At 50.6% G+C, this 17,700-nt stretch overlaps 1 protein-coding gene across 4 annotated transcripts in view; it reads right to left on the minus strand.

Annotated features, from left to right (window-relative positions):
• scrib (scribble planar cell polarity protein) overlaps nucleotides 1-17,700 on the minus strand; it is a 151,958-nt gene that overhangs the window by 63,623 nt on the left and 70,635 nt on the right. For all 4 annotated transcript variants that reach the window (XM_033040594.1, XM_033040586.1, XM_033040567.1 and 1 more), the window contains exon 16: nucleotides 14,191-14,253. In XM_033040594.1, coding sequence (XP_032896485.1) covers nucleotides 14,191-14,253 — 63 coding nt within the window. The remainder of the gene's footprint in view (nucleotides 1-14,190; nucleotides 14,254-17,700) is intronic.

Consider the following 17,700-nt stretch of genomic DNA (forward strand, 5'->3'; position numbering starts at 1 on the left):
TGGTCGCCACAGAAACACAGCTCACCTCGCGGACACTGACCCCACTCGCCATGTTGGTGGTGGGTCTGCCAGTGGAAGGCTACAGTGCTCTGCCTGTGTAGCTGAGGCAACATACAGCGCAGTCACAGAAACACAGGACGAGGGAGCAGCAGCAATTCAGTAGCAAGCCGGTTGTGGCCAGTCGGTGAATGTACTGACGACAGAAACACTGAACGGTCACTGCTTCATTTCCCACTCATCCCCACCCTCCAGAGAGGGGAGGGGGTGAAGCGAGAGATCCAGCAAGTGGCACCAGAGTATCGCTCACACCAACTGAACCTCATCCTGCACTGTATCCAGCCATCTGGCCTCTGCCACGCGGGCACAGCACTGTAGCCTGCCACTGGCAGTCCCACCACCAACATGGCAAGTGGGGTGGGAGGGGGTGACTACCGGTTGGGGATGGTCACCAGTGACTGGGTGGGGTGGGGGGTGTCAATGATGCCTCCCGGGGTAAGTGTGGGGACATTCGGTGCCCAGTCTGGGTGAGCGTGGGAACGTATAAACTCTGCACAGACAGTACCGTAGTCAGGATCAAATCCGTGTCTCTGGCGCTGTGAGGCAGCTGAGACATCTCGGAGGAGGAGAATAGAGCATTCTGCAAGGGGAGAACATCATTGTTTATGATGCTTTTTAATAACACCATGTTAACGGTGGAAATTGGATCATTTCTGGATCTCCATTTTGAAGAAGTAGCTTGATGCAATGACAATATCATGGAGTAGGACTGAGATCTCGATTGTATAAGGCAGAGATGCGAGGAGCATGGAAGTACATAAAGCATTAAGATAACAGTCACTTGTAGAATGATTGTATAGCACTGCAGAGAATTATATATCTTCTCGGTCAGAGGAGATGCAAATGCTGTATATTCTGCATGAAATGTACATTTAATAGATCCCTGTATAGAAGTGATGCTGTTTCTTTCAGAGATATTAGTGTGATTATAATACATATTAAAGAATATGCTTTACAACACATCATAAAAGATTGTGATAGTGCTTCATAGAAAACGGAATGAAGAGATTGTTGTGTATTAAATATTATGTGCAGGAGAATCTCTTCAACGAGATGGAATGCTCACTGTTGTGAAGTGCACTGTACATAACGTATAGCGAAAGGGTTACTGTATATCACCTAGACTACTATGTATTCAAGGAACCAAAGATTGCTGTATATTGGAAAAAAACTTCATATTGAAAGATGTTTGTCTGTTGGCCCAACTTGCCCACACTAGCCAACAAGCCCCATCTGCACTAGTCGTACCGGCCTGTGTTTGGCCCATATCCCTCTAAACCCTTCCTATCCATTTACTTTCCTAACTGTTGCGATTGCATCTGCCTCGACTATTTCCACCAGCAGCTCATTTCATATACTTATCACTCTTTATGTGAAAAGGTTACTGCTCGGTAGATGAGATAGGTCCCACAACAGCATTTAAAAGACATTTGGACAGGTACTTGGATAGGAAAGTTTAGACAACGTCTAAATGAGACATACGTAGGCAGGTGGGTCTCGTGAAGATGGGTCAGCTTGGGCGGCATGGGCAATTTGGGCGGAAGGGCCCTGTTTCCGTGCCGTTTAACTCTGGGACTCTAAGTGACAAAGAGGTTGTGTGTAAGGCAACCAAGAGGTTGTGTATAAGGCCGTAGACTGGAGAGTGGTTTCCAATAGTATGATTGGAGGAATATCAGTGGGATTTCAGTACATTTGAGAAACTAATTTTCTCTGACAAAAAGTGTAACATTTTAGTTTTTAGTTTAGTTTATTCAAGTGTATCGAGGTACAATGAAAGTTTTTGTTTGCGTGCTATCCAGTCAAAGAAAAAACTATACATAGAAACATAGAAAATAGGTGTAGGAGTAGGCCATTCGGCCCTTTGAGCCTGCACCACCATTCAATATGATCATGGCTGATCATCCAACTCAGTATCCTGTACCTGCCTTCTCTCCATACCACCTGATCCCTTTAGCCACATCTAACTCGCTCTTAAATATAGCCAATGAACTGCCGTCAACTACCTTCTGTGGCAGAGAATTCCACAGATTCACCACTCTCTGTGTGAAAAATGTTTTTCTCATCTCAGTCCTAAAAGTCTTCCCCCTTATCCTTAAACTGTGACCCCGTGTTCTGGACTTCCCCAACATCGGGAACAATCTTCCTGCATCTAGCCTGTCCAACCCCTTAAGAATTTTGTAAGTTTCTATAAGATCCGCCCTCAATCTTCTAAATTCTAGCGAGTACAAGCCGAGTCTATCCAGTCTTTCTTCATATTAAAGTCCTGCCATCCCAGGAATCAGTCTGGTGAACCTTCTCTGTACTCCCTCTATGGCAAGAATGTCTTTCCTCAGATTAGGAGACCAAAACTGTACACAATACTCCAGGTGTGGTCTCACCAAGGCCCTGTACAACTGCAGTAGAACCTCCCTGCTCCTATACTCAAATCCGTTTGCTATGAATGCTAACATACCATTCGCTTTCTTCACTGCCTGCTGAACCTATATGCCTACTTTCAATGACTGGTGTACCATGACACCCAGGTCTCGTTGCATCTCCCCTTTTCCTAATCGGCCACCTTTCAGATAATAGTCTACTTTCCTGTTCTTGCCACCAAAGTGGATAACCTCACATTTATCCACATTATACTGCATCTGCCATGCATTTGCCCACTCACCCAACCTATCCAAGTCACCTTGCAGCCTCCTAGCATCCTCCTCACAGCTAACACTGCCCCCCAGCTTCGTGTCATCCACAAACTTGGAGATGTTGCATTCAATTCCCTCGTCCAAATCATTAATATATATTGTAAATAGCTGGGGTCCCAGCACTGAGCCTTGCGGTACCCCACTAGTCACTGCCTGCCATTGTGAAAAGGACCCGTTTACTCCTACTCTTTGCTTCCTGTCTGCCAGCCAGTTCTCTATCCACATCAATACTGAACCCCCAATACCGTGTGCTTTAAGTTTGCATACTAATCTCTTATGTGGGACCTTGTCGAAAGCCTTCTGAAAGTCCAGATATAACACATCCATTGGTTCTCCCTTATCCACTCTACTAGTTACATCCTCGAAAAATTCTATAAGATTCGTCAGACATGATTTACCTTTCACAAATCCATGCTGACTTTGTCCAATGATTTCACGACTTTCCAAATGTGCTGCTATCCCATCTTTAATAACTGACTCTAGCATTTTCCCCACTACCGATGTTAGACCAACCGGTCTGTAATTCCCCGTTTTCTCTCTCCCTCCCTTTTTAAAAAGTGGGGTTACATTAGCTACCCTCCAATCCTCAGGAGCTACTGCAGAATCTAAAGAGTTTTGAAAAATTATCACTAATGCATCCACTATTTCTGGGGCTACTTCCTTAAGTACTCTGGGATGCAGCTTATCTGGCCCTGGGGATTTATCGGCCTTTAATCCATTTAATTTACCTAACACCAGTTCCCGACTAACCTGGATTTCACTCAGTTCCTCCATCTCATTTGACCCCCGGTCCCCTGCTATTTCCGGCAGATTATTTATGTCTTCCTTAGTGAAGACAGAACCAAAGTAGTTATTCAATTGGTCTGCCATGTCCTTGTTCCCCATGATCAATTCACCTGTTTCCGACTGCAAGGGACCTACATTTGTTTTAACTCATCTTTAAAAAAAATTTTTTAACATGAATACAATCAAGCTGTCCAAAGTGCAGGGATAGAGGGTACAACATTTAGTGCAAGATAAAGTCTGATTAAAGATAGTTCAACGGTCTCCAATTAGATAGATGGGATGTCAGGACCGCACTCTAGCTGATGAGCGGACTGATCGGTTGCCTGATAACAGCTGGAAGAAACTGTCCCAGAATCTGGAGATGTGCGTTTTCACACTTACGTACCTCTTGCCTGATGGGCGAAGAGGGATGACCGGGGTGAGACTGGACCTCGATTACGCAGGTGGCCTTTGCCGAGGCAGCGTGAAGTGTAGATGGAGTCAATGGATGGGAGAGGGTTGTTTTTAGAATGCAATATTGTTAGATCAGCAAATTTGTGCACTTGGATTTCATTGGAATTTAAAAAGCATACCGTCTGCTCCACCACAGTAAACATGTTTGGAGTTGCAGGAACACTGGAGAACTGAATATTAGTTGTCAATGTGGTCTTTGCTGAAGTTTGAGACAGAGTGCACTGTCAACCCTTTAGGTCCGTTGGGAGAACAGAATCTCCTGCCACTGTGTATCTCTGGAGATTCATAATGTTTTCAACAAGAATGAATCAGTGTGCAACCTGATGCTTTTTCACCACGCCAACACTGAGATATGTGAGAGAACCAAGATTCCATATAACTCAGGAAGACACAACGTGTTGGAGTAACTCAGCAAGTCAGGCAGCATCTATGGAGAAGATGGATAGGTGATATTTCGGGCTGTGTCCCTTCTTCAGACTGATTGTACTAGGAGGGAAGAAGGGTCATGACCAAAACGTTGTCTATCCATGTCCTCCAGACCAGCTGAGATATTCAAGCACTTTGTGTTTTATTTTAAAAACCAGCATCTGCAGTGCCTAGTGTCTCCATTCAACTCAGTTGAGAAAGGTGAAAAGTGCAGAGGAGGAGGGGAGGACCAGAGGATGGGGTTGGATTCAGTTGTAATTCATCCTCCAGAGCACTACACATGTAACCAGAATTCCCAAGTGTAACCACGTACTTCTACAATCACTTTCAATCGCTTCTCTCAGCTGCCGAGAACACACTTGTTCACAGAGCAGTGTTATATTGTTTTTATAGCCAACAACTATGTTTCGGTTTGGGTAGAGCTGTGAAATAGCCAAGGGCAGAAAATTATTGTTGGACTACCAAACAGCAGTAGGGAGGTTGGGGATAGCATCAAACAGGAAGTTAGGGATGTGCGGAGCAAAGGTACATCAGTTATCATGGCTGACTTTAATCTACATATAGATTGGGCCAACCAAATTGGTAGTAGTGCTGAGGATTTCCTGGGATGTTTACGGGATGGTTTTTTAAACCAATATGTAGAAGAACTGACTAGAGGGCAGGCCATTGTGTAATGAGGAAGGATTGGTTCAGTTCAGAGATACAGCGCGGAAACAGGCCCTTCGGCCCACCAAGTCTGCACCGACCAGCGATCCCTGCACACTAACACTATCCTACACACACTAGGGACAATTTGCATTTATACCCAGCCAAACCCTTACGTCTTTGGAGTGTGGGGGGAAATGGAAGGGCATCAAAGGTTATGAGGAGAAGGCAGGAGAATGGGGTTGATCGAACGGTGGTGCAGACTCGATGGGCCAAATGGTATAAGTCTGCTCCTCTGCCTTATGGTCTTGCTGCAGCCTAGTTCTCTGACTCGTTTCACTGTCCTGATTAAACATTAGTTTGTAGGCCTTATTAGTTTGTAGGTTAGTAGCGATCTTGTTGTGCAGACCACCTTGTGCAACAGTGATGATAATATGGTGGAATTCTACATTAGGATGGAGAGTGACGGGGCACCGGCCCAAACGTACAGCCAGCACGGAGAAGAACGGCAGGACAGGCAGTTGAGCTGGAGTTAGTGCTTCTTCTTTGCGCTGGCTGTAAATCTGCAACGAGCCGACACCCCACCAGTCCAGGGTCACCCCGGACATCTTCGGCCGCCCCTGGACAGGGATGGGACACTCAGGACGGGACGGGGACGGCCCAGTAGCAATTCAACAGCGCTTGCAGCGCCGGAGACCCGGGTTCGATCCTGACGACAGATTAAATACTGGCCTGTATTCATTTAGCAGCACAGTTGCCGAGAATGTTTATAGCGAGTGACCTTTGATAAATCACATGATTCCTTGCGTTTTTCGGAATACCAAACTCGCTTATTCCCGGAATGGGAGGACTGACATATGATGAAAGAATGGGTCAACTGGGCTTGTATTCACTGGAATTTAGGATGAGAGGAGATCTGATAGAAACATATAAAATTCTTAAGGGATTGGACAGGCTAGATGCAGGAAAAATATTCCCGATGTTGGGGGAGTCCAGAACCAGGCGTCACAGTTTAAGAACAAGGGGTAGGCCATTTTGGACTGAGATGAGGGCACTTTTTTTCAGCCGGAGATTTGTGGATCTGTGGAATTCTCCACCACAGAAGACAGTATAGGCCAATTCACTGGATGTCTTCAAGGGAGTTAGATTTAGCTCAAAGCTAAAGGAATCAAGGGATATGGGGAGAAAGCAGGAACGGGGTACTGATTTTAGTTTATAAGCCATGGACATATTGAATGGCCTACTCCTACATCTATTTATCTATGTTTAATCAGTTTATTTTGAATTGCCTGTATCGTATCAGTTTCAAATTCAGCTCCAATTTCGCCCATTCTGCAGAGAATATTGGTGGGTGAGTGTGGGACTGGGTGAGTGTGGGACTGGGTGAGTGTGGGACTGGGTGAGTGTGGGGCGGTCGAGTGTGGGACTGGGTGAGTGTGGGACTGGGTGAGTGTGGGACTGGGTGAGTGTGGGACGGTCGAGTGTGGGACTGTGTGAGTGTGGGACTGGGTCAGTGTGGGACTGGGTCAGTGTGGGACTGGGTCAGTGTGGGACTGGGTGAGTGTGGGACTGGGTCAGTGTGGGACTGGGTCAGTGTGGGACGGGGTCAGTGTGGGACTGGGTGAGTGTGGGACTGGGTCAGTGTGGGACTGGTTCAGTGTGGGACTGGGTGAGTGTGAGACTGGGTGAGTGTGGGACTGGGTGAGTGTGGGACTGGGTGAGTGTGGGACTGGGTCAGTGTGGGACTGGGTCAGTGTGGGACTGGGTGAGTGTGGGACTGGTTCAGTGTGGGACTGGGTGAGTGTGGGACTGGTTCAGTGTGGGACTGGGTGAGTGTGGGACTGGTTCAGTGTGGGACTGGGTGAGTGTGGGACTGGGTCAGTGTGGGACTGGTTCAGTGTGGGACTGGGTCAGTGTGGGACTGGGTGAGTGTGGGACTGGGTCAGTGTGAGACTGGGTGAGTGTGGGACTGGGTGAGTGTGGGACTGGGTCAGTGTGGGACTGGGTCAGTGTGGGACTGGGTGAGTGTGGGACTGGTTCAGTGTGGGACTGGGTGAGTGTGGGACTGGGTGAGTGTGGGACTGGGTGAGTGTAGGACTAGTTCAGTGTGCGACTGGGTGAGTGTGGGACTGGGTCAGTGTGGGACTGGGTGAGTGTGGGACTGGGTGAGTGTGGGACTGGGTCAGTGTGGGACTGGGTCAGTGTGGGACTGGGTGAGTGTGGGACTGGGTGAGTGTGGGACTGGGTGAGTGTGGGGGTGGGTGAGTGTGGGACTGGGTGAGTGTGGGGGTGGGTGAGTGTGGGACTGGGTGAGTGTGGGACTGGGTGAGTGTGGGACTGGGTGAGTGTGGGGGTGGGTGAGTGTGGGACTGGGTCAGTGTGGGACTGGGTGAGTGTGGGACGGTCAGTGTGGGACTGGGTCAGTGTGGGACTGGGTCAGTGTGGGACTGGGTCAGTGTGGGACGGGGTCAGTGTGGGACGGGGTCAGTGTATGACTGGGTGAGTGTGGGACGGGGTCAGTGTATGACTGGGTGAGTGTGGGACTGGGTCAGTGTGGGACTGGGTGAGTGTGGGACTGGGTGAGTGTGGGACTGGGTCAGTGTGGGACGGGGTCAGTGTATGACTGGGTGAGTGTGGGACTGGGTCAGTGTATGACTGGGTCAGTGTGGGACTGGGTCAGTGTGGGACTGGGTGAGTGTGGGACTGGGTGAGTGTGGGACTGGGTGAGTGTGGGACTGGGTGAGTGTGGGACTGGGTCCAGGGATAGCTAGCTGATTGAATAGAGAATTGGCTTTATGGAAGGATGCAGAGGGTGACGCGGGAAGGTTGTTTTTTGTATTGGAGGCCTGTGACTAGAGTGTGGGACTGGGTGAGTGTGGGACTGGGTGAGTGTGGGACGGTCAGTGTGGGACTGGGTGAGTGTGGGACGGGGTGAGTGTGGGACGGGGTCAGTGTGGGACTGGGTCAGTGTGGGACTGGGTCAGTGTGGGACGGGGTGAGTGTGGGACGGGGTCAGTGTGGTACGGGGTCAGTGTATGACTGGGTCAGTGTGGGACTGGGTCAGTGTGGGACTGGGTGAGTGTGGGACTGGGTGAGTGTGGGACTGGGTCAGTGTGGGACGGGGTCAGTGTGGGACAGGGTCAGTGTGGGACGGGGTCAGTGTGGGGAATGGTCAGTGTATGGACTGGCGTGCAGTGTGGGATTGGTGAGTGTGGGACTGGGGGAGTGTGTGGGACTGGGTGAGTGTTGAATGGGTGATGTGTGGGATGGTGGAGTGTGGGACTGGGTGAGTGTGGGATCTTGGCGTAGTGGGGGATGGGTGAGTGTGGGGAACTGGGTCCAGGGATAGCTAGCTGATGAATAGAGAATTGGCTTTATGGAACGCTAGGCTGTAGGGGGAGCATTTTGCATTACTAATTTTTAACTGTTCATTCTGGTCTTTTAGTATTATTTCTCTTCAGGTAGTGTCCACATTGTACTATGTATTTTCTGTCTGCGTTCGTTGAATTCTGGGGTTGTGGTTGGGAGCTTCTGGACATATGGAATTCCCTGAGGGGATCATAAAGTATTTATTATTATTATTTATTATATTATTTATATGGAAGGATGCAGAGTGTGACGCGAGGAATGTTGTTTTTGTATTGGAGGCCTGTGACTAGTGGTGTGCCTCAGGGTCGTTGCTGGGTCCATTGCCGTTTGTCTACATTAATAATTTGGATGAAAATGTGCAGAAGACATTACAGGTGCACAACCTTTTATCCGGAGTTCCGGAAACCGAAAAGCTTCGAAAACCTGACATTTTTTCCAGGATGTCGTCTGTACACCAAAGCTCGCGTTTGGCGCCAAACTTGACCCGAAACGACCCACGGTCAACCCAGGTCTGTACTACTGTAGCGGCTGCCTCCTCCCCGGAGACCGGGGAGACACTTAAACATTTGTAAATCATTGCTTAAATGTTAGTCAGTTAGTTTGGAGGGCTTTTATGTGAAGGGAAGGGAGGGGTGAAGGGGGAAACTTTAATTCTTAGTCCCCAACCTGGTCGGAGAGGCGGGGAGCGGGCAATGCCTTACCGGGTCGCCGTGCAGTAAGTTCCGGAGCGCTGTGGCCACCGACTCCCAACATCGCGGAGCTGGGGCTGCTGGCGTCCGGCCGCGGGCGGCGCTGGTTGTAGCTCCGACCCCGGCAACTCTACCCCTGGCTGCGCGGCGCTCCAAATCCCGCGCCGCCCGCAGCTGGACGCCCGCAGCCCCAGCTCCGCGATGTTGGGAGTCGGCGGCCACAGCACTCCAGAGCTTACCGCACGGCGACCTGGTAAGGCATTGCCCGCTCCCCGCTGGTATCCCAGCGCTGCGACGCCGCCGACTCCCAACATCGCGGAGCTGGGGCTGCGGGCGTCCAGGCCGCGGGCCGCGCTGGATTTGGAGCGCCGCGCAGCCATGGGTAGAGTTCGCCGGGGTCGGAGCTCCAACCGGCGCCGCCCGCGGCCGGACGCCCGCAGCCCCAGCTCCGCGATGTTGGGAGTCGGCGGCCACAGCGCTCCGGAGCTTACTGCACGGCGACCCGGTAAGGCATTGATGCTCCCCACCTCTCCGACCAGGTAGGGGACTAAGAATTAAAGTTTCCCCCTTCACCCCCCCCCCACCACATAAAATCCCTCCAAACTAACTGACTAACATTTAAGCAATGATTTACAATGATTCCCCGGTCTCCGGGGAGGAGGCAGCCGCTCCAGACTTTTCAAGCCGCCCGCGCTACCTACCTAATCTACGCTAAAAATCTTCCATTCCGAAATCTGAAAAATTCCGAAATCCGAGAAGTGTCTGGTCCCAAGGCTTTCGGATAAAAGGTTGTGTACCTGTATTAGTAAAGTTGCAGATGACACGAACAGAGGTAGTATTGTATATAATTAATAGTTATCAAGAATGACACCTGCTGTGCAGTATTCACCAGCCATCTCCTCCCTCTCTCTGCCAGCCACCACTCTTTGCTTCACTGTCCCTTTCCATCTCCAGCCTTGCACAGATTTCCCTTTCTTCTCTCCAGCCTTCTCTTTTCTTGCAAAACATGCTAGATTGCTAACATTTCCCACCGTTGATGAATGGTTATCTCCCTGAACAATGGTACAGAGGCACAGCGGGTAGAGCTATGGCCTCACAGCGCCACAGAGCAGGTTCCAACCTGAGCTCGGGCGCTGTCCGTGTGCAGTCTGCACGTTCTCTCCATGACTGCGTGACTTTCCTCCTCGTGCTCCGGGTTTCTCTCACGTCCCAAAGACGTGTGGTTTTGTAGGTTAAGTGGTCTCTGTAAATCCCCCCTATTGTGTGAGGAATAGATGCAAAGTGGGATAATGTAGAACGAGCGAGAGTGGGCCTGTTTCCATGCAGTATCTCAAAACTTTAGTGACTGCTTCTCTCCCCGCAGCTGCTGCCTGACCAGGTGAAGATTAACAGCATGTTCAAGTGGACATGATATGTGCCTGCCATGTAAACTAGATGTCAGATGTTGATCTCCAGACAGGTTGCCAGGATCATCTCTCAGCCTTGTAAAACTGGCCTGGTGGGAGCCTGGGCATGAAGCTACCCAACACCCCTAGCTGCAATCATCCTACAGCAGGACGGTGCTGGGGACATTTCTTTACCGAGTTGTTGTATTGGAGAGCCATCTCACTTTGTTGTACGATGCCAAAGGCGTGGATGAGCAGCCCAGTGTGAACAGCCATCACAGAATGAATGTGAGCCGAGGTGTTGGTCAGCAGCCTCCCCCTGGATATTGCTGGTGGACTCGATGATCAGCCGGCTTGTAATGCCACTTCCAACTTCTCCTTCCTCTTTAGCCAGCAGTGACCAGCTGCGGCTCCCTCAGCACCAAACCACACTCCTCCAACTCAGCACCAAGCGGAAAAACATTCCCACACCAATTCTCCACAGCTCTGCCCTGGGCACAGGTGAACCTACATCATTGGTCAGAGGGCAATGGGTGGAGGCAGATACAACAGTGGGTTCAACAGGCTTTTAGATTAGAGTGGATATGCAGGGAATATGGATCACGTGCAGAGAACATTAGTTAATTTGGCCTCATCAACAGCACAGACATTGTGGGCCGAAGGGCCAGTTCCAGCACTGTACTGTTCTATGTACTTGAAAGAATTGGAAGAAATATTTGCAAGAAATCCTGAAACACGACGAACACAGTATCAGATTTGGACCCTATAATCATCTGACAAAACACCGTTTGTTTCTCTGGTCATCCGAAGCACATGAACATTAAAGATCCGGTATTTTTCAAAGAAAGCATTACCAACAGAAAGTGCAACTAATCCGTAAAGAATGCACGAGGAAGAGGAGATAGTAACTTGTTTGTGCAGGAGTTCAATCAAGGACAGGATTTACGCCACCACCTCTTGTCCAGCAGCTTCCCGAGCAGACCCCTGCGCTGGGAGCCCACCGAGGGGCGGCAGCAACGATTCAGCAGAGCTCCTCGATCGGCTTCTCCCCCTGCACAACCCTACCTCAGCACCAAACCATTCTGTACATCGAATAAATGAGGCACAAAGAACTACAGACACTGGAGCCTTGAGTAAAACACGGGTCAGGCAGCATCTGTGGAGGATAGGGATAGGCGACATTTCAGGTCAGGAACCTTCTTCAGACCCTGAAGAGTCTGAAAGAGTCCTGACCTGAAACATATCCTCCGCAGATGGTGCATGATGTACTTTGGCTTCCACTACTATGGTCTGGTTACCTAGAGTAACTGATGATTTATTGTATATTTATTTATTGTGTTGTGTTAATGAGCCTGTGGAGCTGCAACAAGTAAGAATTATATTATTGGGAGACACAAGATATTGGAATGTTGAGTTGGAGGAACTCAGTGAATCAGGCAACAACACAGGTTGCGACTCTTCTTCATTCTGCCCATTCCCTGCACAGATGCTGCCCGATCAGCTCGGTTGATCCAGGACTACATGTCCATGTTGAGGTCCTGGTGATGGACAGTGCAGATGGGGAGTGATAATGACCACTGTTTCTTGAGGGATGGCTGGGCACACACAGACGTGTGCAATATCATCAGAGACATTCTCAACGCATTGTACCAATAAGCAGCAGGCGCTGGCGCAGAGATAGCGTGACTGAGATCATTTAACAAAATAACACCAATGAAAGCGATCAAACCGCCTGACAGAGGTAAGACTAAACCAGAGAAAGCAAGCCCTTTGCCCAAGTGAGGCAGGTTGCTGATCCAGAGAACAACGGGACAGGTTTTACAGGAGCTTGAAGAGAACGGGGAAGGGCTGAACAGTAGGAGCGGTGCAGTAGTGGCGAGGTGGAACAGACGGTGAGGTGGAGGGGCCAGTCTCAACATACAGTAAAGTACTTCTTCTATTGGCACTAGTTTACAATTCTGCCTCTCCTCTCCTCTCCACCCCTGACTGTCAGACCCTGTCCTTCCCTCTCCTCCCCACCTACAAGATGACTGCAACGTTTTCACTGAGGATCAGAGGTGAAAGCTTGTGCTCAAGGTGGAGGATGCTGAGAAGTGTGAGGTGGTACTAGGAGCCAGGGAGAAGAACAGGAAGGAGATTGAGAACCTCGTGTCCTCGTGTCGAGACAAACTTTCTCTCAATGCCAGCAAGACAAAGGATAGTGATTGACTTTAGGACAGTATGCATTGACGGCACCAAAGTTGAGATGGTCAAAAGCCTCTAATTCCTAAGAGTAAATATCACCAACAACTTCCCCTGGACCAAGAAAGCACACCAACGCCTCTAATTCCTTGGAAGGCTTTGGAGGTTCGGCACGACCCCAACAACTCTCACCAACTTTTACAGATTTGTTGGAGAAAGCATTTTATCAGGACGCATCACAGCTTGGTTTGGGAAAAGCTCCATCCAAGACCACAAGAAATGGCAGAGAATTGGGGAAGCAGGCCAGACCATCACACAAACCCAACCTCCCTTCCATTGACTCCATTTATACCTCATGCTGCCTCGGCAAGGCCAGCAGCAGAATCAAGGACCAGTCACACCCTGGCCACTCCCTCTTCTCCCCTCTCCCACCAGGCAAGAGGTACAGAAGTGCACACCTCCAGATTCAGGGAGTTTCTTCCCAGCTGTTATTGGGCAACTGAACCATCCTAGCACAACTAGAGAGCAGTGCTGAACTACTAACTACCTCATTTGAGACCCTTGGGCTACCTTTGATCGGACTTTGCTGGTTTTATCTTGCACTAAATGTTATTCCCTTTTCATGTATCTATATACCGTGAATGGCTGGATTGTAATCATGTATCGTCTTTTCACAGACTGGTTAGCATGCAACAAAAGCTTTTCACCATACCTCGGTACAATTGACAATAAACTAAACTAAACTAAAACTCACCCTTTGACAAATTACTGAACCTCCGCAGGTGTACGGTGGAGAACACAATGACTGGTTGCAGCACGGCCTGCTTTGGCAACTTAAACGCCAGGGAACGAAGGAGACTAACAGAGAGCAGACTGCCCGTCCATCACAGGCACCAACCTCCCCACCATCCAAGAGATCTACAGGCGCTGCCTCAAAAAAGGCAGCCAGCATCATCAGAGACCCACACCACCCTGGCCTCGCTCTTATGCCATTTCTTTCACCAGGAAGATAGAGGAGCCCGATAACTATGCCACGGCTTGTTCCCAGCAACAAGCAGGCTCTTGAACCACTTCAGCGACTATGATCTTCCATGGTCTTTGTTATAGTTGCAACACGGACTTTGATTTAGCACTATCATGGTTACTTATTATTACTGATTAGCGTTATATATTATTATATATTTATCTGTGTGTTCTTGCATTAATCGGCCTGTAAAGTTGCAGCAAGTATGAATTTCATTGTTCGTTGCCAAAGGCATCTGTACTCAAACTGCTGGATCCACTTTCTCTCTCTCTCTCTCTCTCTCTCTCTCTCTCTCTCGCTCTCCCACCCAAACTCTACCCCATGGGCTCTACACTTTAAAGTGAACCCCCACTAAAGAATGAAGCGTCAGGGGAATGAATGCCTTTACACCCAGCGCCTTGCCACTTGCACATGTTCAGGGTAAACCCACCACATCACAGATTGGGCATGCATGTGTAGAGCTGGTATAGAAAGGGAACAGTACAGACCTCTTCCTCCTCAATTCGAGCAGGCTCGATCAGCAGATTATTGACTTGATCAAAGGAGACCCCCTGTTAGGATAGGAACCAGCAGAGGCATGCGGATTAGTGGAGCATAGCTTCACCCCAATCAAAACACAGCCCCAGACACAGCACTGAGGATAGCACCAGGCACACAGGCAGGGGGGGCAGACAGACGCAGACAGATGTACACACAGACAGACGCAATCCTGGGCTCACAAATTCTCACCCTGACATTGAGGATAACCCTAAGAGAAGTGTGAGTGGATTGTCTTTGCTCTGTAGGTGGGCTCCAGGCCGAGGCTGGGCGTAAGACAGCACAGTACTGTGTGTGTGGGGGGACACCACATAAATGCCCAGGCTTTGTCCAGCCAACCGCTACTGGCACTGTATCCTGGCTGAGGCTCACCACTGACGGACGAGGGGAGACGAACTGGTCCACACACACAGGCAAGCCTGGAGCACCGAGTACAAGGGGTGGCTATGCCTGTGGGACTGGCAGTGGAGGGAGAGGGGAGGCCAGGCTGTAGTCACACCCGCAAGTGGCAGGTGGTGTCAGCCTGTGTGTGGGCGGGAGGGAAGGGCAGGCTGCATGGTGAGGTGTGCGGGTTTGTGGGGAAGGCAGCACATGGGACCGCGGGGATGCAGCCAGGCCAGGGTGTGTCAGCTCAGACGGAGCTCCATTCACCAGAACCCATGGCCAGGGGCTGCCACCGGTGAACACACTCTCCCCTGGAGAGACCAGCAGGTGAGTGAGGCACTCTCCAGCACAGGGCTACGGGCCCGCACACCTCCACACGTGTACACACAGGGCTACGGGCCCGCACACCTCCACACGTGTACACACAGGGCTACGGGCCCGCACACCTCCACATGTGTACACACAGGGCTATGGGCCCGCACACCTCCACATGTGTACACACAGGGCTACGGGCCCGCACACCTCCACACGTGTACACACAGGGCTACGGGCCCACACACCTCCACATGTGTACACACAGGGCTACGGGCCCGCACACCTCCACACGTGTACACACAGGGCTACGGGCCCGCACACCTCCACACGTGTACACACAGGGCTACGGGCCCGCACACCTCCACACGTGTACACACAGGGCTACGGGCCCGCACACCTCCACATGTGTACACACAGGGCTACGGGCCCGCACACCTCCACACGTGTACACACACAGACCACGGGCTCACACACCTCCACACGTGTGCATACCTCCACACGTGTACACACACAGACCACGGGCCCGCACACCTTCACGTGTACACACACAGACCACGGGTCCGCACACCTCCACACATGTGCACACAGGGCCAAATGCCCGCACACCTTCACCTGTACACACACAGACCACGATCCCACACACAACTGCACATAAAAACACAGGGCCACGTGGCAGCACACCTCCACACGTGTACACACACTGACCATAGCCACACACACCTCCACATGTGTACAAACACAGAACTAGGGCCCACACACCTCCACACATGTACACACACAGACCATGACCACACACATCTCCATACGTGTACACACACACGGGCCATGGGCACACACACATCCACATATGTTGATGCACACATTTCCACACGTGTACAGACACACACACTACCACACGTGAGCAAATACACACTACCACACATGTACAGACACACACACTACCACACAAGTATAGACACACACTCTACCACACATGTACAGGCACACACTACCACACATGTACAGGCACACACACTACCACACATGTACAGACACACACACTACCACACGTGTACAGACACACACACTACCACACATGTAGACACACACTACCACACATTTACAGACACACACACTACCACACATGTACAGATACACACACTACCACACATGTACAGACCACAGTCCACACACAGGAGCAGCAGCCAGAACTATCTAATTCATTGGAGACCCCAGACTATGTTGGATCGGACTTTATTGGCTTTACCTTGCACTAAACGTTTTTCACGTTAATCCCTTTATCATGTATCTGTACACTGTGGACGGCTCGATTGCAATCATGTATTGTCTTTCCGCTGCCTGGTTAGCACACAACAAAATCTTCTCCCTGTACCTCGGTACATGTGACATTAAACTAAACTCACTCACTCACACACGTGTGTACAGGTGCACAGACCTCAAGCCCACCATGTGCTCCCCATCTCTCACACACCTACACGCCCCCAATCCCCACTCACACACACTCACACTCAATCCACACTCACACACACTCACACTCAATCCACACTCACACACACTCACACTCAATCCACACTCACACACACTCACACTCACACACACTCACACTCAATCCACACTCACACACACTCACACTCAATCCACACTCACACTCACACCCAGTCCCCACTCACACACACATACACCCCAATCCACACTTACACACACAATCCACTCTCACACACACACAATCCCCACTCACACACACCCAATCCCCTCACACACACACACACACACACAATCTTCATCACACACACACACCCAGTCCCCACTCACACACACACACACCCAATCCCCACTCACACACACACCCAATCCCCTCACACACACACACACACACAATCCCCACTCACACACACCCAATCCCCTCACACACACCCAATCCCCACTCACACACACACACCCAATCCCCACTCACACACACACACACACACACCCAATCCCCACTCACACACACACCCAAGCCCCACTCACCACCCACACACACCACCCCCCAAGCCCCACTCACACACACACACCAAGCCCCCCTCACCACACAAACACACCCAAGACCCACCGCAAACACAGTAAAACTAGCCAGCCCCACGCACAAAACACACCCAAGCCCCACGCTACACACACACACACCCAAACCCATCACCACACACACACAATCCCACTCCCAAACACACACCCAATCCACACTCACACCCACACACCAATCACAATCACACACACACACCAATACCCAAATCACAAACAACAACCAAATCCCACTCACACACACACACACCCAATCCCCACTCACACACACACACACACACACCCAATCCCCACTCACACACACACACCCAATCCCCACTCACACACACACTCACACACACACACACACACACAATCCCCACTCACACACACAATCCCCACTCACACACACACACACGCAATATCCCCAACACCCCCCCCCCCACACACACACACAATCCCCTCACACACACACACACACAATCCCCACTCTCTCACTTACACACACAGCCCAACTGCACTCTCTCTCACACACATCCACACACACATGTACTGACACACACAGCTCGTGTGCTTGCAATCCCCACACAAACCCCTCCAGGCATCAGGTACATACACCCCAGAAGCATGGAGACACAGCCAGCAGCAGGTGCAGGGGGAGAGCGGGAGGTGTGAGGCAAGGGGGCAGCACAGGGGAAAGGGGGGGGGGGGAATCATTCTCCGAT

This window comes from Amblyraja radiata, chromosome 2, assembly GCF_010909765.2.
Source record: "Amblyraja radiata isolate CabotCenter1 chromosome 2, sAmbRad1.1.pri, whole genome shotgun sequence".
Taxonomy (NCBI): Eukaryota; Metazoa; Chordata; class Chondrichthyes; order Rajiformes; family Rajidae; genus Amblyraja; species Amblyraja radiata.